Source organism: Ylistrum balloti, unplaced genomic scaffold, assembly GCF_031769215.1.
Source record: "Ylistrum balloti isolate Yb309-2 unplaced genomic scaffold, AGI_CSIRO_Ybal_v1 Utg370794, whole genome shotgun sequence".
Lineage (NCBI taxonomy): Eukaryota > Metazoa > Mollusca > Bivalvia > Pectinida > Pectinidae > Ylistrum > Ylistrum balloti.
The window spans coordinates 827,262-852,925 of NW_026782463.1; the positions used below are offsets into that span (position 1 = coordinate 827,262).

Below are 25,664 nucleotides of genomic sequence, written 5' to 3' on the forward strand. Positions count from 1 at the left end.
AGCACGGAGTGTTTGAAGCACTATACAAATAATCGTTTATGCTTTAAGTAGTTTTTATGTAACTAACCATCGATATTGTACAACACATATACACAATATCGTATAAGGATACCGCGACGTATGGCGTTTGTCAACTTTTCCTTTGGCAGACTTAATTATCTTAACATAAAGTTGTGTTTTCCTGAATGACAGATTGATTCCACTGTAATATGGAAGTTATTGCTCCTTCTTGTTTTCATTATATGCTGTTATTTTCCACAAATCTCTCCTCACTTTTCAGATAGCGTATTTCAAATTTGGATACATGACAATGAGGCTGTGTTTTCCTTCACAGCAGTTTGATTCAACATATTTTGATAGAGGTACCCCCCCACCCCCTCTTACTTTTTTTCTTCCCTCACACAATTTTCCGCAAATTTCTCTGAATTTTAGCAGGCTTTATAACCATTACATTGAATTTCTTTCTCTTATGGCATTGTGATTTTACAGTTATTGGAAGAGTTATTGCCCTTTTTTCTTTCAAAGTTTTGAACTTGTCAAGACTTCTCCCTCAGTTTTTGACCTATTTCTTTTAAATTTGGTAAAGTTGAAAACCCTGACATGAGATTGTGTTCTTATGAACTGCATTTTGATTCAACAACATTTCAAAAAGTGACTGATTTTGTTCCTGTCAGCATTTCAATTTTGTTAAAACTTTTCCCACCAATCTCTTTAAAACTTTATAGGATTGTTTTAATTTTCATAAAACATTGAGCACTGTTTTCCCTCTTGGCAGTTGGATTCATTTCCATAATATCAATATTTCTTTTCTAGGGGTTTGGTATATATTGTTCAGTCCAGCCTCCATCTTCATGTTGGTTATGCTTATTCAAGGGATGGTACTTGGTGTGGACAAGCCTTTGCCTTTTTCCTAATCGTTTTCAATATGTGCACTATTTAATAGATTTTCCAAATGAAATAACTTAGATATGAACTTACTACAGTTCCGTACCAGAACATATTGTTGCTGAATGGGTGGTCAAGTTGGTAATCACAACATCACCGACTGTGCTGGGATAACAGATCAACAAACTCCAGGACTTTACCAAATTTTCTTCTTTTGAGATTTTAATTGTCACTGTTGAAACTGTACAAGAGTTGAGATTTACACTTGTTTAATTTAAATATCTACATTATCTATACAGAGAATACAGCATTTACCTCATTCATAAATGTCAAGCACATTTTTACCTCATTCACACCAGACAAGAACACATTGCATCTAAATCATGCACCACACTCAGCCTTACACAACTCGATTAGTCACTAATGCACATATGTCAGACACAGGATTCAGGGCCTTTGGTATATCAATCTTGAAAAAAAAGTCAGTTAATTAACAGCTATATACCAATTATTTGAATTCCTCGTCCTGGATTCCACAAAAATGGTATTCATACCAGAAAGATGAAGTCATAAAAATAGGTAGCCCTACAATACTTCATTACATCCTACAAGTATGTCTAGATAACTGAATTAAAAAGTGAACAACCCTTATTCTTGGCCCCTCCTGTCTGACAACCTTATAAAGATAATGTTTCAACATCTTCCCTCAGTAGGATATATGTTTACACACCATCATGTGAGTTTTATCTGTGAGCAATACTTCTGTATACAACCTTGTTTATTCATGGATAAAATAAAAGTTATCCTGACATAGTTTTATCATTACAAGAACAGTAGGATTAATTATTAAAACTAATACGGATTTCTCTTTTGTAAATGTTGCAATACCTCTTTCTATGGTACATACTAACTGGAACTTGTGTCTAGGTTAGAAGTACTCTTGTGACACTGTTTATGTTTTTCTCCCTTCGAACTTTTGCTGTGAAGTTCTTAAATAATAAATTCCATCCATGCGAAGCATAAAATATTGATCTCCTCTTCAATAATCTTACACATGATAAATTTAAATAATAATTTTACACTTGTTCAACATAAATAATGGTCATTTCCACAATCTATACTCCATTATGGGTAATAAATATCTGTAATGCTTCTTCCGTACAAGTACTTGTAAAGATGGGTTATACTTAACCAATAAAATAAAAAACAATTCCTTCCTTATTGTAGTAGTATTCCTGTCATCAACCTATATATTGAACAACCATAGATAAAAATAAGTTATCAAATATTCTCTTAATAAATTGTAAAATAACAGGCATGAATGTTGATAAAAATATTTCCCCTAAATCATAGACACGCCATGTTTATAAATATATCAACCACCTTATTCTTAAGATATTGGTCTAGGGTTGGATATCCCTGTGTTAATGTTTACTAGTTAATGGTCTGACCTGATTAAACTTTCTGTTATTGTTTACTAGTTAATGGTTTGACCTGATTAAATTTTCTGTTACACTTTATGCTGTTGATACTTGCTGAAGGTGTGTCATTCATGTATACAGCAATTCTGGTTTATACTGTGTACAGAATAAATGTGTGACATAAAACACGACACGACCGCCTTCATACTTCAATATCTTGTTACATATTGCACATAATTCTTCATCATAAATGGATAAAAGCTGGGCTTCAGTATCAACTTCCTGGGTATTTAGGATTGTATATAACATCTATATTGGTATAGAACAAGACATTAAACCAGAAACTTCATTCACGAGATATTTTCCATGTGAAATTTGTTAATGAGTTATATGTATCAGTAATCTACCTGTTAACAACTAAAGCCTCAAGATTGTTTGATTTGAACACAAGAATAACGTGTAGTTTACAATCAGTTGGAATGAAAGTATTAATGGATAACAAAAAAAGCAGTCGATAACTTGTAGCTAATTGACTTGGCATGATTTTTTCTTAAGTCTGAGAACATTTGCCACAGTAACACAGTATTTTGACATATAAAAGGTAAACATTGTATATTGCATAAATGTTGACATATGTTTGAATCATGTATGTGAGAAACAAGCTTTTGTGAGAATTTTGTTCTGTCTACCCATTTTACCAACATTTTATCAGTCGACGTAAAACATATCCCTGTGTTATTCCACTTTGAACAAACAGATGACAATCACATGTATGATATTGTACTTATTGTGTAAAAAGCTAACAGAGCCATGACATTACATCACTTATAAAACCAGTGGTGGGCTTATTATTGGACAGTAAAATAGCATACCGTTTATCACTATTCAAGGTTAATTGCTAGAAAAATACAGTAGTTGTTGTGTATTGAATCCTATGATGTGAGTTAACAGTGTAAATTTTTATGTATAGAACCGAGGAAACAATACAGATATGAAATAAAATGCATACAGGATGCATAATCACGAGGATGGATAAATCTTTACTTTACATCTAATATCAGATTGTCCATAAATTATAAAAATTATAATCTTTTAGTGTGGAACACAACCTTGGGTCAACAACCAGTTCTTAATTCCAACATCCAACAATTCTCGAGACAACCTGTATAACAAATTTACCTAACCATACACCATTGTATGGACCTAATACCATTGGGATTGGAATTGTCTGGCCCTAATAAGACATCCAAAAAAGCACACTGTAGAAGTGTTAATATCAGTTATTTACAATTTTAGTGCATTATTCATAATAACAAAATGGAAATAAAAAAAAAATGGGCTAAATAATTGCAATTTAGATCAATGTTTTAGCGTGAAATGTTATGAATAATGTTAAATATGTTTACAGTATTTGAAAATTAATCTTTGTTCTCAGTTGTTGTAACTTGTGAAAAAGAATATATCTGAACAATACTTTTAAGTCTCCAGAAGCTTTATATACAAGACTTCGGAGGACGTACACTAAACAGCAGACAGTAAAACATCTTTTTAGTGACCGCTTCCAACATTTCTTCTTTTTATTGACCTCTTCCAATATTTCTTCTGAGTGGTTTTCAAGATAAATATGTAAGTATTTGGGAGATGTGAGTACTGATGATCTCTGTCATAATGTATACCTTATCTAACACAACCATTGTAGCCGGGCACAAAACCCTTCTGTCACAACTCAACACACTCTCATGCTTAATGGGAGACACAACTACATATGACCCATCAAAGTTGTCTACTGTGTGAACCGGGAGGCTGTTACAGAGGTTGTTCACATGTAAAATGCATAAAATTCATTTACACTTGTTAAACTTACTGTGTATAATTATAACATTTATCTTAGGTATTTTCCATAACAATATACTTAGCGTTTAAAAATATCCACAAATCCTATATCATTATAAAGAGATATAACGGTTTTCCTAAAGGTATATATAATGTATAAATGCTTCCCTACATTAAAGTCTTTGATCTACTCGAAGGATTAACGATTTATTATAGTAATACAATACACTGAATGCTTGCTTGACTAATGTTTAACACTCGAGGAATCAGAAAAAACACAATATTTTCACCATTACACACAGGCGACGACAGCTAGACGTGAACACTTAAGACGATGAAACATTGGACTGTCTGAGGCAGTGAAATATTTATTGCAATTAAAAAACCTTTTCACCTGAACTCAAGAGAATCTTCCTATGTTGTCCTTCGCCTGGTGGTGTCAGGACTGTTCCTATTGTACATAAAAGGCAAGCATGGTAATATTTAGGGAACAAATCACAGTCTTCAACTCATATACAAAATCAATACATTTTGTGTTTTCCAATTTTCACAAGATTTTCAATATTTGAACACTTCATATTTTTAATGCTTATAAAAATTGCAGTAGAATAAGTAATATTGATTTCAAATAGAAAAATGAGCCCAACATCAATTCTAGAAGAGACATGAGTATATAATGTTGGGGTGTGACAACTTCTTAGATAGTAGATAAATCCTTCACTTGCTTCCTGACAAAAAATTGAATGATTGGAAATAAAAAAGTAAATAATATTGATAATAATAATAATAAAACCCCAAAAAGTTGTATTTGCATCAGGACCAGAGATTTTACAAACCGACAACCAGTCAACTACAACATATTGTATTATCAAATGGACTGGTATATTTGTAGTTTAAAAAAGTGATAAATCTGAGAATCATTGTATCATGGAATCTCACTAACCCATGTATATATCACAATATAAAATAGTAGGTTCACCTAGTCCTGCAGGTGAGACTTTCTCGTTCAGCAGGTGTGTATCAACCTTGCACTATATACCAGGTAAGAAAGTCGCCGAGAACTTATGCTGAAATCTACAGTCACTTTTAAATTTATTAAAAAATTCTGAAAACTGTACTACACATATTATGTTCTTACCTACATCAGGTTAATTTCAAAGGAAGTTTAGCTACTGTGAGGTCACATGATCACGTACATCATGTGATATCTTAATCACATGACTTAAGTGGGCTATGCAGCACTTTTTTAATGTTAGCACACACTGTGTTAAATAACATGTTTATACTGATCTGTTTCAATACTTGTCAAGATGCCATCCCCTGACAAGAATTTGTTACATGGTCTGTTCGTACAGTTTATCCAGAAACTGTTGACTAGAGCTTCAATCGAAATCTGACATCTGTGTTGGGTTTAGGATCCTTCTCTGCATCTCACATGTAAGTTGATGCCTTTAGAATCTTGAACAAGATTACAATATTCTCCATCACAGGAGTATATGAGGACCTCGCCGGAGGACACACACAAGCTGGGACACTCTGCCTTTGGTGAGAGACAGGTTTCCTGGGTAATAAGATACGAAACCATCACTGCAGTGAGATGGGTCTCCAAGTAACATAAGGAGACAATTTGTTATAATGTTTTAAGGTACAGTATAATCTCATATAACACTTGCAGGCAATTTTTCAAAAACGTCATTTTTGCCAGGTTGTGCACTGCCGCGTCTCCTAGGTAATGTAGGGTGTTCTGGACAGCCGCTGTTCATAAGGAGCTCGACACAGTCTGTTGATCCCGAGCTCTTTGCGTACCAAAGAGCATTCCTCCCTTCATGGTCTACTACTTTCACATTAGCACTGTACTGTAATTCAAAGCACACACAGGTCAAGTGAGAAATATCACATCTTATAAAAGTTTCTATATGTTTGACACTTAAGAAATAAGGTGGCTATTTTCTCATCTTAACAAGTTTCTAGTTAAGTAAAAAGTCTAGAATGAAATGAAAACGAATTTAAATTGTTTCACACACAACTCAGATAATTTTGGAAACATTAGACTGGTACAGAGTTTAACTGTCAATATTTCTGTTCTACATCTCTTTCTTCTGTGATATTCCAATGTACACTACACCTTGAAGCTAGGATGTCACAATGAGAATCTTCAGTTCAATAAACAGCTCCACTAAGTCTTTCTACATGTGTGTCATATCAAACATTTATGTAACGGATGTTATTACAATCATGGTAACAAGGTGGTTGAGTTTAGTGATAAAACAGATTTGTAACATATCACAGGAAATGTCTGACACAAGCCCTCCAAGGTTTATACATTACTTCTCCATCTTAAAATGACAAAAATATCAGACCTCATGTTATTTACCGAGAACAAATATCTAGCTGAGTATGTTAATTAGAAAAGAGACATCACTAATATCATGTAGCCTGAGATGAGTGGTATGTATAAAAAGAAAATAAATATAAACATTATATTTACCCAGAGAAGCAGTTGGACATAAACAACATTGCCGAGAGCAGCTGCAATATGTAAGGCAGTGCGACCATCGTCCTTGCTGTAGGGTGCGTTGATGTCCTCGGCCGTACTGTGACCGAGCACCAGTACAATGTTTCTGATATCCTCCCGTACCAGAGCATCAATCAGTTGCTGAAGGGTTAAACAGATCTATGTATAGCACATGTCATATTTGAAAATAAAATCACGTTAAGATTTACAGAGTACTGGTACTATTCAGAAATCTATCACAGTGTAGAGGTGTAGATGGCTCTTTCAAGAAAAAAATGTATATTCAAAGTACAAAAAGTATATATAAAGCTAGAAAGAAAGCCAGGCTCTGTTTCCAGGAAGAATAAGACATGATGTCACAAGATAAACAAGGTGTATGTATATTTTTGCAATCAGTTCTATCATGAAACCTCCATATTTTATTTTTCTTTTGACCAAACAATCTTGACGGTTCAACATCAGTCCAAATTTTTTAAATGACTCATAACGAACCTTATCTCTGTTACACCTGTACTTTTACCTGGATGTGATAAAGTTACACTTGTCAATTTCAACCTAACACCTGTAAATTTACCTGGTTCAGAGAGATATCAAGGTAAGGAGCTGGCGGAAGGTATTCTTTTGTATCATATTTGGCTCGAATCCATCGTTCTTTTTCCTCTCTAAAATTTAAAAACAAGAAATTAACATCAAACACCTATGGTCAGAACAAGCAGCACTGTAAATAATTTGGGACTTTTGTTTCTAATGAAAGACATAATTTTTTACATTTTCTGTTCAATATGTGTAGAGGATCTACCTGAGTAAGCTAATCTGAATCTGATTCTATATAGCTATGTAGACAAATGTTTTGACAAAGAGGGGCTGAGTTAAACCATTGGGATCTTCATGAACAGATGGAGGCTAGGTTCGATCCCAAAGGACCTAGCTGGAGGAGAGATTGCTGTTAAAAAAGACAATTGGTTTAAGGGACGAATCTTTACCAAGATGGAGTGGATATGATTCTTATAACCTATGTAAATTAAGATAAGTTGGCTTTTCTCAGCAGGCCAATGCAGACATAAGTTTGTTTACAATCCTACATAAATGAAGAAAGACTGGATCTGTACAGGAACAAAATTTCAGGAAAAATGATTGGCTTGGAACCAGGAACATACACAGGTGAAGGCAGGCTTGGTGTGGTTTAGAGTCCTGAAATTCAGACTCCATTTGGTTAAGAACCCTTACCTTGGTGATGAAGGGCCCGGTTTGGTTCTGCCTTTGAGGTGGGCCTCCCAAACACTATTTGCTGTAGAATTTCCTATTGAAATCATCACTTTGGTGAGGTCTGGCCTGAAAGGAGAGAACATAATGAATAAGAGAATGATAACGACAAAACTCGGCTTACTCTAAAACGGAACTTTCTCTCATAGAAAAAATCATTGTCAAGATTATAATCATTAAAGACATTGTATCTCTGAAGAAAACTTGCTGCTGTATAACAGGTAGATTGATTTCCACATAAAGTCTTAAAAAGTCATTGAGAGAGCATAAGAGATACTTACGGCCATTCGTCTAAGTCCAGTGACCTTACTCTAGAGAGATGTGTTCCCAGATTTCTATGTATTCCTGAACATTCTATACAGATGAGGGTTCCTAAGTTTAGACTGGCCCAGTCCGGATCTGAAGCAGAGGTAGGATGTTTATCAACAAGTAATTTACAAACAATGCCAGAAAACCTACTTTATTTTTAATGGTTCCTATTGTTTCATGTACACAATCTATATGTATACTGGTAGTAAGTTCATTTACACTTGTACACAATCTTTGCGTATACTGGTAGTAAGTTTACAATTCCAATCAGTTATTTTCTCTATTTCCAGCGCCTATTTCTTAAACAATTATATTCCAAGAATACATCAGGTGTCCGAGGCCACACTACTTACTTGGTGCTCCACAATCAGCACATGCACTGTTGCCTCTTGTGTTACGCATGGTGGGTATTGTGTCTGGATCAGTGGCGGAGATTTTCTTTGTTTTACAGCTCTCGTTCCCCTGTAGAGCTGTGAAAATCTGTTGTTCTATTGCTGTGATCCAGTCATCTCTCTCCTGGAAAAACAAGACAACTGGCTAACTGTACACAGTGCCTCACTTGTTACACTTGTAGATATGATATAGAATTCTCAACATCCACGAGCAGTTTCGTTGTTTATTACGTTGATGGTATCGTCAACAACTTTGACTGTTACACCAATGTTATCAAGACGAATTTTACAACTTCTGTATGCACAGAAGTACAATTTGCAACTCAAAATGTTTACAGTTAGGTAAAGAATGAGACATGAAGGACACATATTATTGTGATATCATAATTATCCTAGACTACAGGGATAAACCAACTTATTCTATAATCAGTGTATTTTTGTTAACCTTTGACCTTATATTTAATCACATATAAAAGTTATTATCCTAGGACTACCGGGATAAACCAACTTATTCTATAATTAGTGGCAGTGTATTTTTGTTAACCTTTGACCTTATATTTAATCACATATAAAAGACAGTTAATGCTATCACACATAAATATTAGGAACATTATCTTTCCTACAACTGAGCTATTGTGGATAAATTTGAAATTAATTTTAAATTTAGTGATCTAGTGATATGTACTTAACAGTGTACGTATAAAGATCTCCGGTCTAAATCTTCTGTTTGTGTTCATTGTTGTGTACAGTTGATCTATAATTAAGTAAATTATAAACTTGGTTTAGATACACTTGTGTAAAATTTTAGAAATATTTGTAGTCCTTCACTGAATTACAATTGTGAGATCATGTCACTGATACATCTGATAAATAATGAAGATATGGATGTTTTTACAGGATATCAGATTTTAGTCTAGTGTGGTGAATAGAGTCTTTACATACCTCATGATTGTTCGCCTCAAAATGCCACTGTTTGTTTTCCAGGGACACAATCATAAATTCATAACCATCAGATTCTGAAAAAAGATATATATCATTGTGACTTTGACGTACAAAATTACAAACCAGATATTGACCCACCCTCTGACAGGGATGTAAATATGATTTTTTACAGATCAGAACAATAGGTAGGATATGTACCACATATAAATTACTGGCAGTCACATGAATATATCATGAACTGTTCATTTAAATATCAATACCATAGATTTAGTTGCCATTTCAGGACTGTGGTTTAATTGCTATACTCTGAAAGATCACAACTTTAAACATATATTGCAAAATCTCAAAATGGTATATCATTTTCCAGCATATCATTTTCACATCAAATTACAGACAATGTAAACTCATTATCAATTGGGTTCCATTGACAAAACATATATATCAATACCACATTAGAGTCTTGCACTTCATTGTATTAACTTATATTTACCAGACTACACAAACCCACAGACTCACCCTCTCCATATTACCCCACAGACTCACCCTCTCCATATTACCCCCACAGACTTACCCTCTCCATATTAACCCCACAGACTCACCCTCTCCATATTAACCCCAGACTCACCCTCTCCATATTACCCCAGACTTACCCTCTCCATATTACCCCACAGACTCACCCTCTCCATATTAACCCCACAGACTTACCCTCTCCATATTACCCCACAGACCAGTTCTCTCCATATTAACCCCACAGACTTACCCTCTCCATATTACCCCAGACTTACCCTCTCCATATTACCCCACATACTTACCCTCTTCATATTAACCCAACAGATTCACCCTCTCCATATCACCCCACAGACTCACCCTCTCCATATCACCCCACAAACTCACCCCCTCCATATCACCCCACAGACTCACCCTCTCCATATTACCCTCACAGACTCACTCTCTCCATATCACCCCACAGACTCACCCTCTCCATATTACCCCCACAGACTTACCCTTTCCATATTACCCCACATACTAGCCCTCCATATCAACTTTACCGTCTTGTGTTACACAGATCCAAAGACTTACCATCACCAGCACCAGGCTCCATACTCTTTAGACCTCCACTCTTTGCTCGCCGATGCCGTTTCTTCACATTAGGTGTGTCTAGTTTAGATCCTACACTACTGCCGTTAACTCCTAGTTTGGCAAACACTCCATCACCATTAGGCAGACCTGTGAAAGTATCTTCAACTTCAGTTAATTGGTCATAGATATAACAAATTCTGTTGATAAAGCTGCTAACAGCAAGTTAAAGTGCTATTCAAAAAATGTTTCTGGTCTGACAGAATTATCAGGTATCCTCATCAATTATCAACGCACCAATGAAATAAGGAAACATAATGTTAACAGTTTACTTATGCAGTTAACAGATAATGTTTTGTGCAGGTGTTATTAATTCATTTATATCCTGTCAACATCAGACTTTAAGCTTTCAGTTCACCTTATTCTGGACACTCTGAAAAGACTACCAAGGGAGACGATCCAATTGTTTTAATCCATGCATAGTAGAGGAGTCGCAACATAATAAAAATATGCATGTAATTAAGCTATATATTTAGGTGTTGTATATTTTTTCCAATAACTTGAAATTCCTTCTCGATTACTGTGTTACATGACAAAGACATGCTTCTGATGTTAGGGCTATGCACTACCAAATACCATGGAATGAGGGAGGTCAATGAAAAGGTTGATGTGTTTTCATAAACGTTTATGTCAGAGAGTCGGTATATACGTGGACACAGAGAAATTTCCACTACACACCACAGGTAATGCTTCAAGTGAATCACCCAAGGGAAACTTTACCTTTTAAAATGAAGAATTAAAAACAAGGATATAATCACTGGTAAAATTTTAAATTCAGAAAATGTATTGTTAGGAAAAATCTAAATGTTTAATATCTATGTGTCTAACATGTTTCATATTTTCATGCATAATTTGTATCGATTTGGACATGATGCATTGATGTATGCTACCTAGATCACGGTCTCAGAGTGTATATAAATAAAATATAAATAAATATAAATAGTATAGATTCATTGAAAATTTAAGAGGAAAACAGCACTCACATCTAATGTATGGGCATTACTACCAATTATGGAAACAGAGGGATTCATGGTCTATTTGAAAAACCTGAGAAATTTCTGATAGACTTCTTGTCAGAATTCAAAAGTTGGATAAGGTTAAAATATATGACATACTGTATTTTGCGGGCTTTAAATCACACCCACAGGACTGGTTTTTAACGATTTTTTTCAATTTCATCTATATATAAGATGCACCCTTTCTTACGATGTGGTAACCGTTACGCTAACCAAGTCGTTGGTATAACAGACACCGCAAGGCAATTTATCAAGATCTTCAGTGAAACATTTGATAAAGTTTGCAATTGAATTTATAAACAGATAGTTCTTTATAATTTATTGATGTGTTAAAAAAAAACGTAAAATTATCAAACAACAGGCTATTGTTAACTTCCACTATTATTGTGATTCATATTAAAAGGTATGATTAATTAAATCCAGGAGAATGTTATTAAATGACTGTTCTAGACAATCTGTTTCAGTCACAAATATGTGATGGACAGGTACTCGTAAAAAACTTGGTACGGACATCTCGTGCTAGTATCCTTTGTTAAAATCACTAGGTTTTATTATTTCTGGAAGCATGACATGTTACAGCAACCAAAATGATCAGAGTGCGAGGTCACGCAGGTCAATAGTGCATGTGATACGCCTTGACAAAAAATGGCCGTTCCTAAATACATAACATTCCAGGTCCGATGTCCAGACGATACTCTACATTTTTATTCTTCTTTCTGCCATTTTTTTTTTTTCGTCCACAAGCCGTATCAGTATATAAGCAACAAGCCCAACCGCCGAGGAAAAAAGCTACGGCTTATAAAGCAGAAAAGACGGTACATAAAGATAACATAAATGAAAAATAAAATTGCTGAGCTTAAATTGATATTTCTTGTTCATGATTACATGCTTTGGAAAATAGTAAATGAAAATTAACTAATTAGCACTGTTTTTGTGGGAAATTTTCCATATTTTGGGAAGATTTTAACAGGTTTTCATTAAAAGGAACATAAGCCTCACATCCTAGATATATATAGACAGAGGAACATAAGCCTCACATCCTAGATATATATAGACAGAGGAACATAAGCCTCACATCCTAGATATGTCTAGACAGAGGAACATAAGCCTCACATCCTTATATGTATAGACAGAGGAACATAAGCCTCACATCCTTATATGTATAGACAGAGGAACATAAGCCTCACACCCTAGATATATATAGATAGAGGAACATAATCCCCACACCCTAGATATATATAGACAGAGGAACATAAGCCTCACACCCTAGATATATATAGACAGAGGAACACAAGCCTCACATCCTTGATACGTATAGACAGAGGAACATAAGCCTCACATCCTAGATACGTCTAGACAGAGGAACATAAGCCTCACATCCTAGATACGTCTAGACAGAGGAACATAAGCCTCACATCCTTGATACGTATAGACAGAGGAACATAAGCCTCACATCCTTGATATATATAGACAGAGGAACACAAGCCTCACATCCTTGATATATATAGACAGAGGAACATAAGCCTCACACCCTAGATATATATAGACAGAGGAACATAATCCCCACACCCTAGATATATATAGACAGAGGAACATAAGCCTCACACCCTAGATATATATAGACAGAGGAACATAATCCCCACACCCTAGATATATATAGACAGAGGAACATAAGCCACTCATGCAAAATCCATGCATGTCAGAACTAAAACTGCAATAGAAAGAGATGTAACAAGTAACTGAAACCTGTATACCTAGATAATAATACAATTTATATAGACATAATGATGTTAACATTAAAATCTGAACAGCTGTTTTGAAAAGTAAAAACAAGAAAATTCTTTTTCTTATCCAGACAATACAAGACGCACCTTGTGCAGAAATAGAATTGTCAGAACTGGAATGATGACGATCTCGCACAATGTCGAATCCAGTCAACATGACGTTTTCCTTGTCCTTTGAATTCTTGCCTGGAATAAAGGGCCACTTGGATTACAACACTGACATGCAAGCTTCCACAGAAACGGTGAACATGCTCTAGGTTGCTAATGTATCATCACACAAGGTTCAAATCTTATTCAGATCAAATACTGGTTCAGTAACAGAGGTTTATCAGGGCTAATAACTAGTTAGTTAACTGGACACCTGTCTTATTGTTACAACCCAAAAAACCCAATAATTTATTTTTGTTGAAACATACTAACATCCTCCTCCCCCCAACTGCAAAGATTAATAATTTGGTATACTGACTACCGACACTTCCCCAAATACCAGTAATTTTTAAGAAACTTTCTGACATCCCCCCCCCCCCCCCCCAAGATATTTAATTTTGTTGAAACATTCTGACCCCCCCCCCCCCCTCCCTCCCCCAACTTTCAGATATATAATTTTGTTGAAACTCCTAACTCCCCCTCCCCATTGATATATAATTTTGTTGAAAACTCTCAGATAATGTCTCATCTAACAATCACTCTTTGTAAATGACCCCCCCCCCCTTTTTTTACTGCTGTGTCCCATTTTCAATTTAAGATAACATACATTTGTTTTGTTAGTTTTTGTCCATATATATATATATATATATGTAAATATATACCATGCTCATTTAAAGTGAGACTTCAATAATACAAATAAAATAACATGCAAAAAAGAACAACAAAACTTAAAATATTTTAAAAGCAAAACGACCATAGCTCCACCTGTATGTGTATCGATAAACACACAACAGTAGGCAATACACACAGTACTACATCAATATATATCACACATTGTTCATCCTCATCAGAGTGCGAGTCGAAATGAATTCATTAAGCAAAGCATATAGACCTTTTTTTGACAAAATGTGTGTAATATTTAATGAATGATGAACCCACTTCTCAAATAAGCCCAACTCCTTTTAGATATATTTCACATAAAATAGGTCCTATCTTTAATAAGGTATATTCAACATCAAAATAAAAAATAAGAATATATAGAATAGAATATTTCTGATAGATTAAGATAGGCGGGCTTATACTGGGAAATACATCATTATTATACATCACACAACAAATTGACAACACAAGCGGTGGTATTCCGATATGAGAACAACATTGGCACAACACCTTTGTAAGTATTAAAACTTTGCTTGCCTAGCTTACTTTTCAGGCCATTCGCTGGATCCTGGTTTGGATGTTGAGGGGGATAGTTAGGGACTGTCTTCGTTGTTCGTGGTCGCAGACCAGGAATCTTTACTGTTGTATGCATAAGTGATATTTCCTTTTTATGTACGTCATCCATGTAATCCTGAAATACAGCAAACCATACATAAATACAACCATATAATCCTGAAATACAGCAAACCATACATAAATACAACCATATAATCCTAAAATACAGCAAACCATACCGATACATAAATACAACCAATAGTAGCAGATTCACTGAAAACAAGAACTGTACATCACCGACTAAGTAAATAAAAGGGGGTACTATAAACCAAACTTTTTCAAACCTGCATTACTGTTGTTTCACCTATTTGTTGAACTGCTAACTTTGTTCTGACCATGCCATTATATAGAGAATATCTAATTGTGTCTTCTGTAATAAATAAATATATATAAGTGTGTCTAATACTAAAGTATCTTTCACAAGTGCGCAGCATGTTAAATCCACATTAATAATGTACTTTTGGGGATTGAATTTGATCTCTGATAAGGTAATTTACGTTGTATTGTTTGCTGACTTTCATGGAAACAAATGTTTACCATGGAAGGTCCGTCACAAGAAAACAAACCCTTCAGATGTACAGGGCTTCATGATTTGTCAATTTTATCAGATTATTTGTGTTCTCTCTATTCACCGGTGTAAGTCGGCAAAAGTGTTATTTTTCACCAGTGATAATTCAAAATGCAACTGCAAAAACCAGTCCATCATATCTCTAACACACAAGTATAATCTAGCCCATCTTGTCCCTCATATTCCTGATACACCAGTACAGTCCAGTCCCTTACACTACTTATACATTAGCAAAATTGTGAATATAATTAAACATCATTTAACTTACATGAAGACTAGGATGATAGGCCAAACGTGCATCATCAAGTAAAGTCACATACTTCTTCTTCCATTCCTTATTCAGACCATGACTCTTCTTGTACAGGTAGCCCTAAACAAAAATGAAATTCATAGAAAAGAAATGATAAAGATTTTCATCTCTGATCTTACATCTCATTCAAATGTTATTATCATCACTGTCTGGTCTACTGTACAAGTACTAGGATTTGTACTACCAAACAAGACTAACAATTTACAAAAATTTTTGTATTCTCATTTGATTTGACTTTGAACTTCTAGACACTAGAATGTGTACCGGTCGGAGTGGTACACCTGCTATTACTTACTATTAACAAACATCTTAATATTCTCATTTGATTTGACTTTTAACATCTAGACACTAGAATGTGTACCGGTCGGAGTGGTACACCTGCTATTACTTACTATTAACAAAAAATTTTGTTTTCTCATTTGATTTGACTTTTAACGTCTAGACACTAGAATGTATACCTGTTTGAGAGGTATAACACGTCCACTTCCCAGCTTTTCTGTCTCTGGTAACGTCTTTACCTTTTCTTCCTCTTTATTCTTTGGCTGTAGACAAAACATATATTGTATACTTTGTGTTTAGAAAATCATCTAGTCAATTACTTCACAAAATAAAAATGCCTATGCTGTTTCTTTATAGATATTGAGAAACAAATTTCAAACATTAAATAATTTACAGAAAATATAATATTATACTAACTTTCCAAAAATGAGCACACCCACATGATGTTGGGATGTATGGTTTGAATATTACTAAGCCTTTTTACATCAATAATTCAGTTAACAATTAAATAAGAAAAAAAGCAGTTCCATATTCAAGTTTCAAAAGTTAATTTCATTGTTAAAAACCATATCATACATTCCTTTTATCAATGAATATTCGTTATTGTATAATTTTTCCGAGATATTTTACGATACATATTATACCTAAGGTTTTATTGCTTTCCCTGTTGCTATCAAACTGTCAGCAGTGAACACATCAATATAGCTGTAATGGATATTCACTTTTTCAACCCTCAATACTCCTTTTCCTAATCTATTTATATTCTGAACACAGAAGTATTCTTTACAAGATTTCCAAAGTTCTTTCAATGTTTATTAAAATTCAAAAGTATCATGATCAAATCTGTCCAACTAAAAATATTTGCAGTTTGATAAACACTGTGCTAAAATTTCTCTTTACAATGAAAAATCTAATAAGACTTTTGACAGTCTCAACCTCACAACAGAAAATTTGAAGTATACTGATATGTGCCCAGTAAAGCAGTGTTACCTGAACTTGGGTAACATCATATGTAAGTCTGATTGATTTCAGCTGATCTCATCTGATACATTTCCTAAATATTAGGGTAACTTCCCTTAATCCAAGTCCTATCTGATATATACTCTATACTAGAATGATCTCCACTGATAGAAGTTCCACAATTAGACTGACCTTGTTTGATCTACACTATTTACAAGAGTTATCTCCCCTGTAAGAAGTGATACAGTTAGCCTGACCTTGCCTGATATATGTACTATATACTAGAGTTATCTCCTCTGTAAGATGTGATACAGTTAGCCTGACCTTGCCTGATATAAGTACAATACACTAGAGGGATCTCCCATGACACAAGTGATACAATTAGCCTGATCTTGCCTGATATATGTACTATATACTAGAGTTATCTCCCATGACGCAAGTGATACAGTTAGACTGACCTGGTAACATCCTTGAATACACCTCAATAAACTCATGTTAATTCAAGTTTGAAACATCAGATATTAACCTCTTATTCTGTAGATCATATATAGACTTATGATTGTATCATATGGTAACACATGCTAATAGCTTGTGTGTTTTTAGTAACATTGGTTATACATGTATAAATCTTTGCCTGATGATAATTGCTCATTATACACCAACATGAACTGTAGAGAGACCATCCATGTCCAGTTACATAATTGTAGACGAAATGCTTGATTCTCTGATTCCTTACACTGTTATCTCAAATAACTTCTGTAGTTATCAATGACAGGTCAAAGTATATATTGTAGTTCAATTTTTAGTCCAGATTTTAAATAATATTGTTGAAAATGGAGTCCGCATTAATATCATGCAAATTAATATATCAATAGCCAATGGGTGACAGGAAATAAGGAGGTGGTTCAGGGAGGGTCAGATATCAAAGGTCAAATTCCAGGATCTTTCTGTCAGGCAACCAAATTACCATCAAACAGGATCTTAGCCAATCACAACAGCTAGCAAAGATACAAAAGAGCTTGTAGAAATACAGGTTTGGAAAAACTGCACAGGCCAGGAACACAAAAAGCACACCAGCAAGTGGCTGCAAGACTGGAAATCAAAGGTGCAAATATGTGAACATAGTAAGTGTGCAAAGTAAAACTCCCAACTGAGATTATTTGACTGGTGGTAAACCCATAGGCCTTTTGTCTCCGTTAACAACAGACCTTACTCTCCCAGAGCATAATGTAGAACGACACAGATCATCAACATCTCTTCACCAAATACCAAACCATTCTGTTTTCTAATGCAATAAATAATGTTTGAGCAACATTTTTTTCAATATTATACAGGGAAAGATACATTCAAAAGTATCTGGCTTGTTCCTCAAGTTGAAATGTTGATGAAACCTGAACTCCACAGAATCAAATCATCAGGTAATCTGCCATCAGAAGATATGAGTTTTACTTCCTCCTTACAGTATGGTTAAATTCCCTTAGTGAGGTAATATCTAATCATAAATGTGACTTTTCCATTTTTCCCCCTTCGTTCCTGCAACTACCAGCACTAACATTCAAACACCCTATACCCTACAGTCAATCGGCTGGGATATTACAGCTATTGTGGGTGTTCACAAGACTATAACACTAAGCAACTGCAATGGTTGGACTAGCTGCACCTGCAAGAAAAATGATAGGCACAGATCTGTTACTGGTTGGCTTGTGTATCTTGGGATAACTTTGCACTGCCTGAAATGTTTCAAACAGAGTTGCACTTTCCCAGGGTCTAACATTACAGCCACTGGTCTGTCCCAGGGTCTAACATTACAGCAATTGGTCTGTTCCATGGTCTAACATTACAGCCACTGGTCTGTCCCAGGGTCTAACATTACAGTCACTGGTCTGTCCCAGGGTCTAACATTACAACAACTGGGCTGTCCCAGGGTCTAACATTACAACAACTGGGCTGTCCCAGGGTCTAACATTACAATAACTAGGCTGTCCCCGGGTCTAACATTACAGCCAATGGTCTGTCCCAAGGTCTCACATTACAGCCATTGGTCTGTCCCAGCCTCTAGGTTATCCCAGGATCTAATGTTACTGCTGCTGGACTATCCCAGGACCTAAAAGTTCTGTCATTGGGCTACCCTATGGCCAAAAAACTGCCAACAGACTGTCCCAGTTACTTTTACTCAAAACACTCCAAGCACCCCCCAGTGTTAAGAATTCAAGTCCACAAGAGCTGCCACGTAATGCTCTGGACCTAAGGGTCCAGCAGAACATTCAAACACTCTTGGTTTCTGTATTGATTGTTTATTATCATTTTTGGCTGTAGTATTTATCTGTTAGGCTACCCTGGATCATCAAATGTGATAGTTTTATGGGTTGACTAGGTTGGTAACACAATACAAGCGGTATTTCCAAGTTGGCAGATTCAAAATGTCTTTCATCTTTCTATCATCTAATAAAGTGAAAAGGTAGCTTCAAGATTGTTTAAATATCATTTTGGTTAATTTGATTGAAATTATAAATCAGAAACTGTTAAGTTAGGGATTACACTTTTTTGTATAAAGGGGTGTACTTTATATCTTTGAAATTGCACATTTTACATACATATCATAATGAGTTCCTAACTGATCACAAGAATATTCTGCCATGTTCAAAATTGACAAAAAGTGATAGACTGACAGAATAAATAGTGTTTTGAGGAAATATTATACCAAGACCGTATCAACACTTAGGTCTACTCTCTCTCTACAATTTACAGTGCTACCTGGTACATGAAGAAGTTCTACTAACAAGTGAAGTGGTAAGCTGAAGAGTGTAGTCTAAGGGGTATAACTCTAGTTACAATTTAAACAGAGATGCAATCTGTTAGTGTAATGTCACAATATGCCCTCTTTGTCATGTTTGTAATAACTCATATCTCTTTCCATCAGAAAGATCAATGGCTACCTGGCACTGGTTGTTCAAAGGCCTTGGTGGAGCTAACCAGTGGCCCACAAAAATTTTAAAAATTGAATTGAACAAAAATTGGAAATATTCTTTTTCATTTCATAGCTGTAGGTTTGTTGAGATAGTTCAGATTGAAATAGTTTGAAAGTTAATTTTGCATTTAACACTCTAAGGTAGCAATTTGAATTTTTCACAAACAACTGGTTAACTATGAACTAACTTTTGAGCAACTGGGGTCGGATATCTTAAGGCTACCTCTTAACAGTCACAGATAGCATGTCAATGAGAAGACCACACCTATGGCCGGCATCAGTATCAATACCTTTACAAAGTGACAAAATAAAAAAAAAAATTAACCCGACTATCGCTCTGTCCTTTATCAGGTCAATGAGTGGAGTGAGATACGACATCTTATCTAAGCTAATATTGCTCCTGGTGTGAGGTAGGACATCTAATTTAAGCTAATATTACTCCTGACGTGAGGTAGGACATCTTAATCTAGCTAATATTGCTCCTGACGTGAGGTAGGACATCTAATTCTAGCTAATATTACTCCTGGTGTGAGGTAGGACATCTAATTCTAGCTAATATTGCTCCTGACATGAGGTAGGACATCTAATTCTAGATAATATTGCTCCTGACGTGAGGTAGGACATCTAATTCTAGCTAATATTGCTCCTGACGTGAGGTAGGACATCTAATTCTAGCTAATATTACTCCTGGTGTGAGGTAGGACATCTAATTTTATCTATCTTTCTATCTGTGAACTGATCGTCTATTCTGTTAGGGGTTTCTCCATCCTTTTCAGTAGAAACTTGCTATGAATATTTCTATACTGATTCACCTATCCTATAACAGTTAAATACCAAAAAATTCAACAAGATTTGGAAAGGATTTGTGCTTATCAATGTTATAAATGAAAGTATTCTGTACAATGTAAAATATCCTGTGTATCACACATCAATGAATCCATCCCAAATGATTGCAGTTGTTGAATTAAGCATTGTAGACATCTGAGTCAGCTACTGGCATTACCAATATAACAAGAGGCCTAATGGGCATGCAGCATCCACCCAGTATATATATATATACCAGCTAAATATCATGTCTCTAGGCCTTTTATTTCATGAAAATAAGTTGTATAAATGTTTTAAAACATTTGACCCCTGTGACCTTGAATATAAGTCAAAGTCATTTATTTTTCTAAAATTTGTTGGGCTTTATCCCAGGAACATACTAGTCAAATATCCTGCCTCTTGGCCTTTTAATTCATGAGAAGAAGTTGTTTAACAGATTATAACCAATCTAACCCCTGTCACCCAGAATAAAGGTCAAGGATTTTTTTCTCCACAAACTTTGTCTGGTTTTATCCCAGGAACATTTCAGCCAAATATCAAAACATCTGGTCCATTGGTTATTGAGAAGTTGTTTAAAAAAAAAAAAGACTTAATTTTAAATCTTGGGCCTTATCATTTCAAGGACAAATTTTTCTGATGATGTAAATGCCTTGTGAAACAGCAAAAATATTTCATGTGAAATTCATTAGCTATACAGTATGACTATGCAACAAATCATAATGTTTCATCTAGAACTGCATGCTAAAAGCTGACAGAACATGGTGTATGACTGCAGCATGTTTCCTGTCTGTAACATGGTGTATGACTGCAGCATGTTTCCTGTCTGTAACATGGTGTATGACTGCAGCATGTTGTCTGTCTGTAACATGGTGTATCACTGCAGCATGTTTCCTGTCTGTAACATGGTGTATCACTGCAGCATGTTTCCTGTCTGTAACAATGTGTATCACTGCAGCATGTTTCCTGTCTGTAACATGGTGTATCACTGCAGCATGTTTCCTGTCTGTAACATGGTGTATCACTGCAGCATGTTTCCTGTCTGTAACATGGTGTATCACTGCAGCATGTTTCCTGTCTGTAACATGGTGTATCACTGCAGCATGTTTCCTGTCTGTAACATGGTGTATCACTGCAGCATGTTTCCTGTCTGTAACATGGTGTATCACTGCAGCATGTTTCCTGTCTGTAACATGGTGTATCACTGCAGCATGTTTCCTGTCTGTAACATGGTGTATCACTGCAGCATGTTTCCTGTCTGTAACATGGTGTATCACTGCAGCATGTTTCCTGTCTGTAACATTGTGTATGACTGCAGCATGTTTCCTGTCTGTAACATTGTGTGTATGACTGCAGCATGTTGTCTGTCTGTAACATGATGTATCACTGCAGCATGTTTCCTGTCTGTAACATGGTGTATGACTGCAGCATGTTTCCTGTCTGTAACATTGTGTGTATGACTGCAGCATGTTGCCTGTCTGTAACATTGTGTATCACTGCAGCATGTTTCCTGTCTGTAACATGGTGTATGATTGCAGCATGTTTCCTGTCTGTAACAAGGTGTATGACTGCAGCATGTTGCCTGTCTGTAACATTGTGTGTATGACTGCAGCATGTTTCCTGTCTGTAACATGGTGTATCACTGCAGCATGTTGCCTGTCTGTAACAAGGTGTATCACAGCAGCATGTTGCCTGTCTGTAACATTGTGTGTATGACTGCAACATGTTTCCTGTCTGTAACATGGTGTATCACTGCAGCATGTTGCCTGTCTGTAACAAGGTGTATCACTGCAGCATGTTGCCTGTCTCCTGCCAACTCTTGGCAGCTGAGGAAAGATGCGAACAGATCAGGTCATATTGTCATTGTTGTGTCCTTGGGCAAGACATTTTACCCAAAATGCATTGCGTAGCATGCAATGGGCCTTCCATATGTAGTTCAATGAGGTTCTCACTGGCTACTATAACGGACGAAAACTTGCCTTAAAATGAATGCTGACAGGTCAATTAACCCCAATCTAAATGTTGTTATTAGGTTCACTGGTCGTTTAGTAGAACATGACATAACAGTGTTTAATTTACGATCCTTGTGGTTGCCTGGTTGGGCATTACCAATGTTTCTGTACCCTTGAAATATCACTTTTTCGTTTATTATCTCATTTTAAAAACAGACAGATTAAACAAAATTTCTTTTAAACTATGGTAAAACCAAGTGTTAAGATTTCCGATGTCCGTCTGAGGAGATATATTGGTCAAGCATGTTACAAAAATAGCTCTTGTATATCGGCCATGAAAAACAGAAGATACTGTCAGTCCTATTTCAGTGTATATTAACTTACTGCTGCCTATTCATACAGCTAAGAGGAGAACATTGGTACTCGTGTTGAGCTTTCCTGTGGACATTTGACACTTGTGGGAAATATTGGTACTCATGTCCAGCAATCCTTCGGACATATGACACTAGTGGGAATGGCAGTAGAATTGACTCGCTTCATACAGATAGTGATCAAACTAGCTATAATCCTACTGATTATCATATAACTTTACATCCCTAGTGGTAAAAACAAAAACGATAAAAACTGGATTGCATCTCTGTTACAATCAAACACAAAACAAAAACAAAAATCATTCAAACAACAAAACTAGCTATCAAAGAATACAGCAAACAAAAAAACGACTGGCAATCAAGGTAGCAAATAAAATCATTCATACACATGCTGTTAATGGTTAATGTCCAATGATGTTCACCACACAATCAATATAACACATATTGCACAGACTGTTTCCATTAAAACAACCCAACTTTTGGTCAAAACAGTGACTGAACCCATACACTAGTTAGGTATGTCCATAATGCGTGACACCGATTCGAATGAAGGAAATCTGATGTGGAGGCCAGAGTTCAAGATATAATAATGAATTAACAAAAAAATTTTAATGGCTTTGAAAAAAAGATAAGTAAACAAGGTAACCAATGTCTTTTCTGTTAACAATTGTAAGTTATGTTCCTAGAAACATTAAAATCATTTGATTGTGAATAAACTGCATCAGGCACTTACACAACTTTGTGCATAATTACTTTATAGACAGGAGAGTATATCTATTGCTGACGAACATGAAGTAACATGATTTATGTTTTTCTAACCCAAACATTGCTAGGGACAGAATTTTATCAGAACGCTGGCTTCCAACAGACATTCAAGGTCATTTTTGGTCACAAGCCAGGTCTATAAGTGGACAAATGACCAGTGGTTAAAGTGACACCTGATTTCACTTGATGAATGACTGACTGAAAGGCACGAGGCATACAGAACGAAGAGCGAAATTCCAAACACCAATTAATTATATTAATTAATTATAGTTACTTCTATATCTAGACAAAGTTGCTTGAATTATATACAAATCTATCTAAACTCCATGTCAGGCTTAAGAATGTGTAATACTGATTAATAAAAGCTATCATGGTTCAGATTTTTGTAATTTCTTTAAAATTCACCAAATACTTTTTTTCATCTTTTGAAGAACTTGAAATTGATATATCAGCTTGTATATAAGTATATAATGTAAGAAGTAGTAAATAAGATCTTTTACCAAGAATTATGACAACAAGAATCTGCAATGACTGAACTGCAGGTGATTATTTCCTATTGAATATTTATGTTTTACTAAAGAGTCTGTAAAAACTGAAAAGTTTCGGGGTTATTGCACACCAAGCGAGTTACAAATCCCTTCACAAAATTTATTATAATCAAATAGAAAACTCATATGAAAAGAACTGCGGATCAAAATCGTGACTTTGACCAGCCAATCAGAGAGCCATATTACACCACTGACCACATCCACTAGACCGGCACCGTTATGATTTGCTTACATTAAATAGGTTGGAGCGTCGCCTATTTTTGCGACTCTGTGTTGGTGTGCTGCTTGGTGTGGGCAAGTCTCTGGCATCAGGCTTATCCTGTAAACGTATACATTGGACGATGGTGTTAGATATGGTCAGTACTACAATACTGCTACTGGCTGAAGTAGCCACTACAGGTCAGTACATAAAGTGAGACTGGTCATCTATCACCAGTTAGGCTCGCTGATACACATACAGCCAGTTTGGTAGACACCATGTTTCTTTTCTACAAGCCACCCATGTAAGTCCTCCACCAATAGCAAACCCACTACACAGAAAAATGCATATCAAACTATAAGCAACAAGTACATGTCTAGTTTCATAAGCCATCTAGCTCTCCCAAATACCACTAGCTGCCAGGGTGTATTTTCTAAGAAAATAAGACAATTTGTTAATGCATCTACTACAGGGTGCCCATTAGTTCCTGAGGTACATTGCATACTTGTAAATATTCCGTCCTGAGAACAAAGGTCAAACATTGTTGTTTCATTAAGGATTTCTATGTCCTCACAACATTGATAGTCTATTGAAGATCAACGTCTAGCAAAACGACACTTTAAGATAAGTCTCAGCTGGGGCCAGTGAAAAGACTGATTGTTTGTGAAGTTTTTAAAAACATACAGGGAGAAAATGAAGTTTGAAACAGTACCATGAGAGAGAAGGTATAGTACCATACAGTAGTGTCAGGGGATATCACCAAGGAGAAAGCTAGCGACCAATTCAGTAATGTCAGGGGATATCACCAAGGAGAAAGCTAGCCACCATACAGTAATGTCAGGGAGTATCACCATGGAGAAAGCTAGCGACCAATTCAGTAATGTCAGGGGATATCACCAAGGAGAAAGCTAGCGACCAATTCAGTAATGTCAGGGGATATCACCAAGGAGAAAGCTAGCGACCATACAGTAATGTCAGGGAGTATCACCATGGAGAAAGCTAG

At 35.6% G+C, this 25,664-nt stretch overlaps 1 protein-coding gene across 10 annotated transcripts in view; it reads right to left on the reverse strand.

The window, feature by feature from the left end:
- Positions 1-1,080: 1,080 nt before the first annotated feature.
- LOC132558549 (arf-GAP with GTPase, ANK repeat and PH domain-containing protein 1-like) overlaps positions 1,081-25,664 on the reverse strand; it is a 98,856-nt gene continuing 74,272 nt past the window's right edge. For 5 of the 10 annotated variants that reach the window (XM_060223134.1, XM_060223131.1, XM_060223126.1 and 2 more), the window contains 13 exons: positions 24,695-24,781; positions 16,256-16,339; positions 15,756-15,857; positions 14,851-14,995; positions 13,585-13,683; positions 10,641-10,787; positions 9,561-9,634; positions 8,580-8,742; positions 8,199-8,316; positions 7,882-7,986; positions 7,229-7,316; positions 6,628-6,795; positions 1,081-5,995 (listed from right to left, as the gene is read on the reverse strand). In XM_060223134.1, coding sequence (XP_060079117.1) covers positions 5,798-5,995; positions 6,628-6,795; positions 7,229-7,316; positions 7,882-7,986; positions 8,199-8,316; positions 8,580-8,742; positions 9,561-9,634; positions 10,641-10,787; positions 13,585-13,683; positions 14,851-14,995; positions 15,756-15,857; positions 16,256-16,339; positions 24,695-24,781 — 1,578 coding nt within the window. In that variant the 3' untranslated portion in view covers positions 1,081-5,797. Of the gene's footprint in view, positions 5,996-6,627; positions 6,796-7,228; positions 7,317-7,881; positions 7,987-8,198; positions 8,317-8,579; positions 8,743-9,560; positions 9,635-10,640; positions 10,788-13,584; positions 13,684-14,841; positions 14,996-15,755; positions 15,858-16,255; positions 16,340-24,694; positions 24,782-25,664 lie in introns of all 10 variants that reach the window. The other 5 variants (XM_060223135.1, XM_060223133.1, XM_060223132.1 and 2 more) reach the window with 3 other exon arrangements.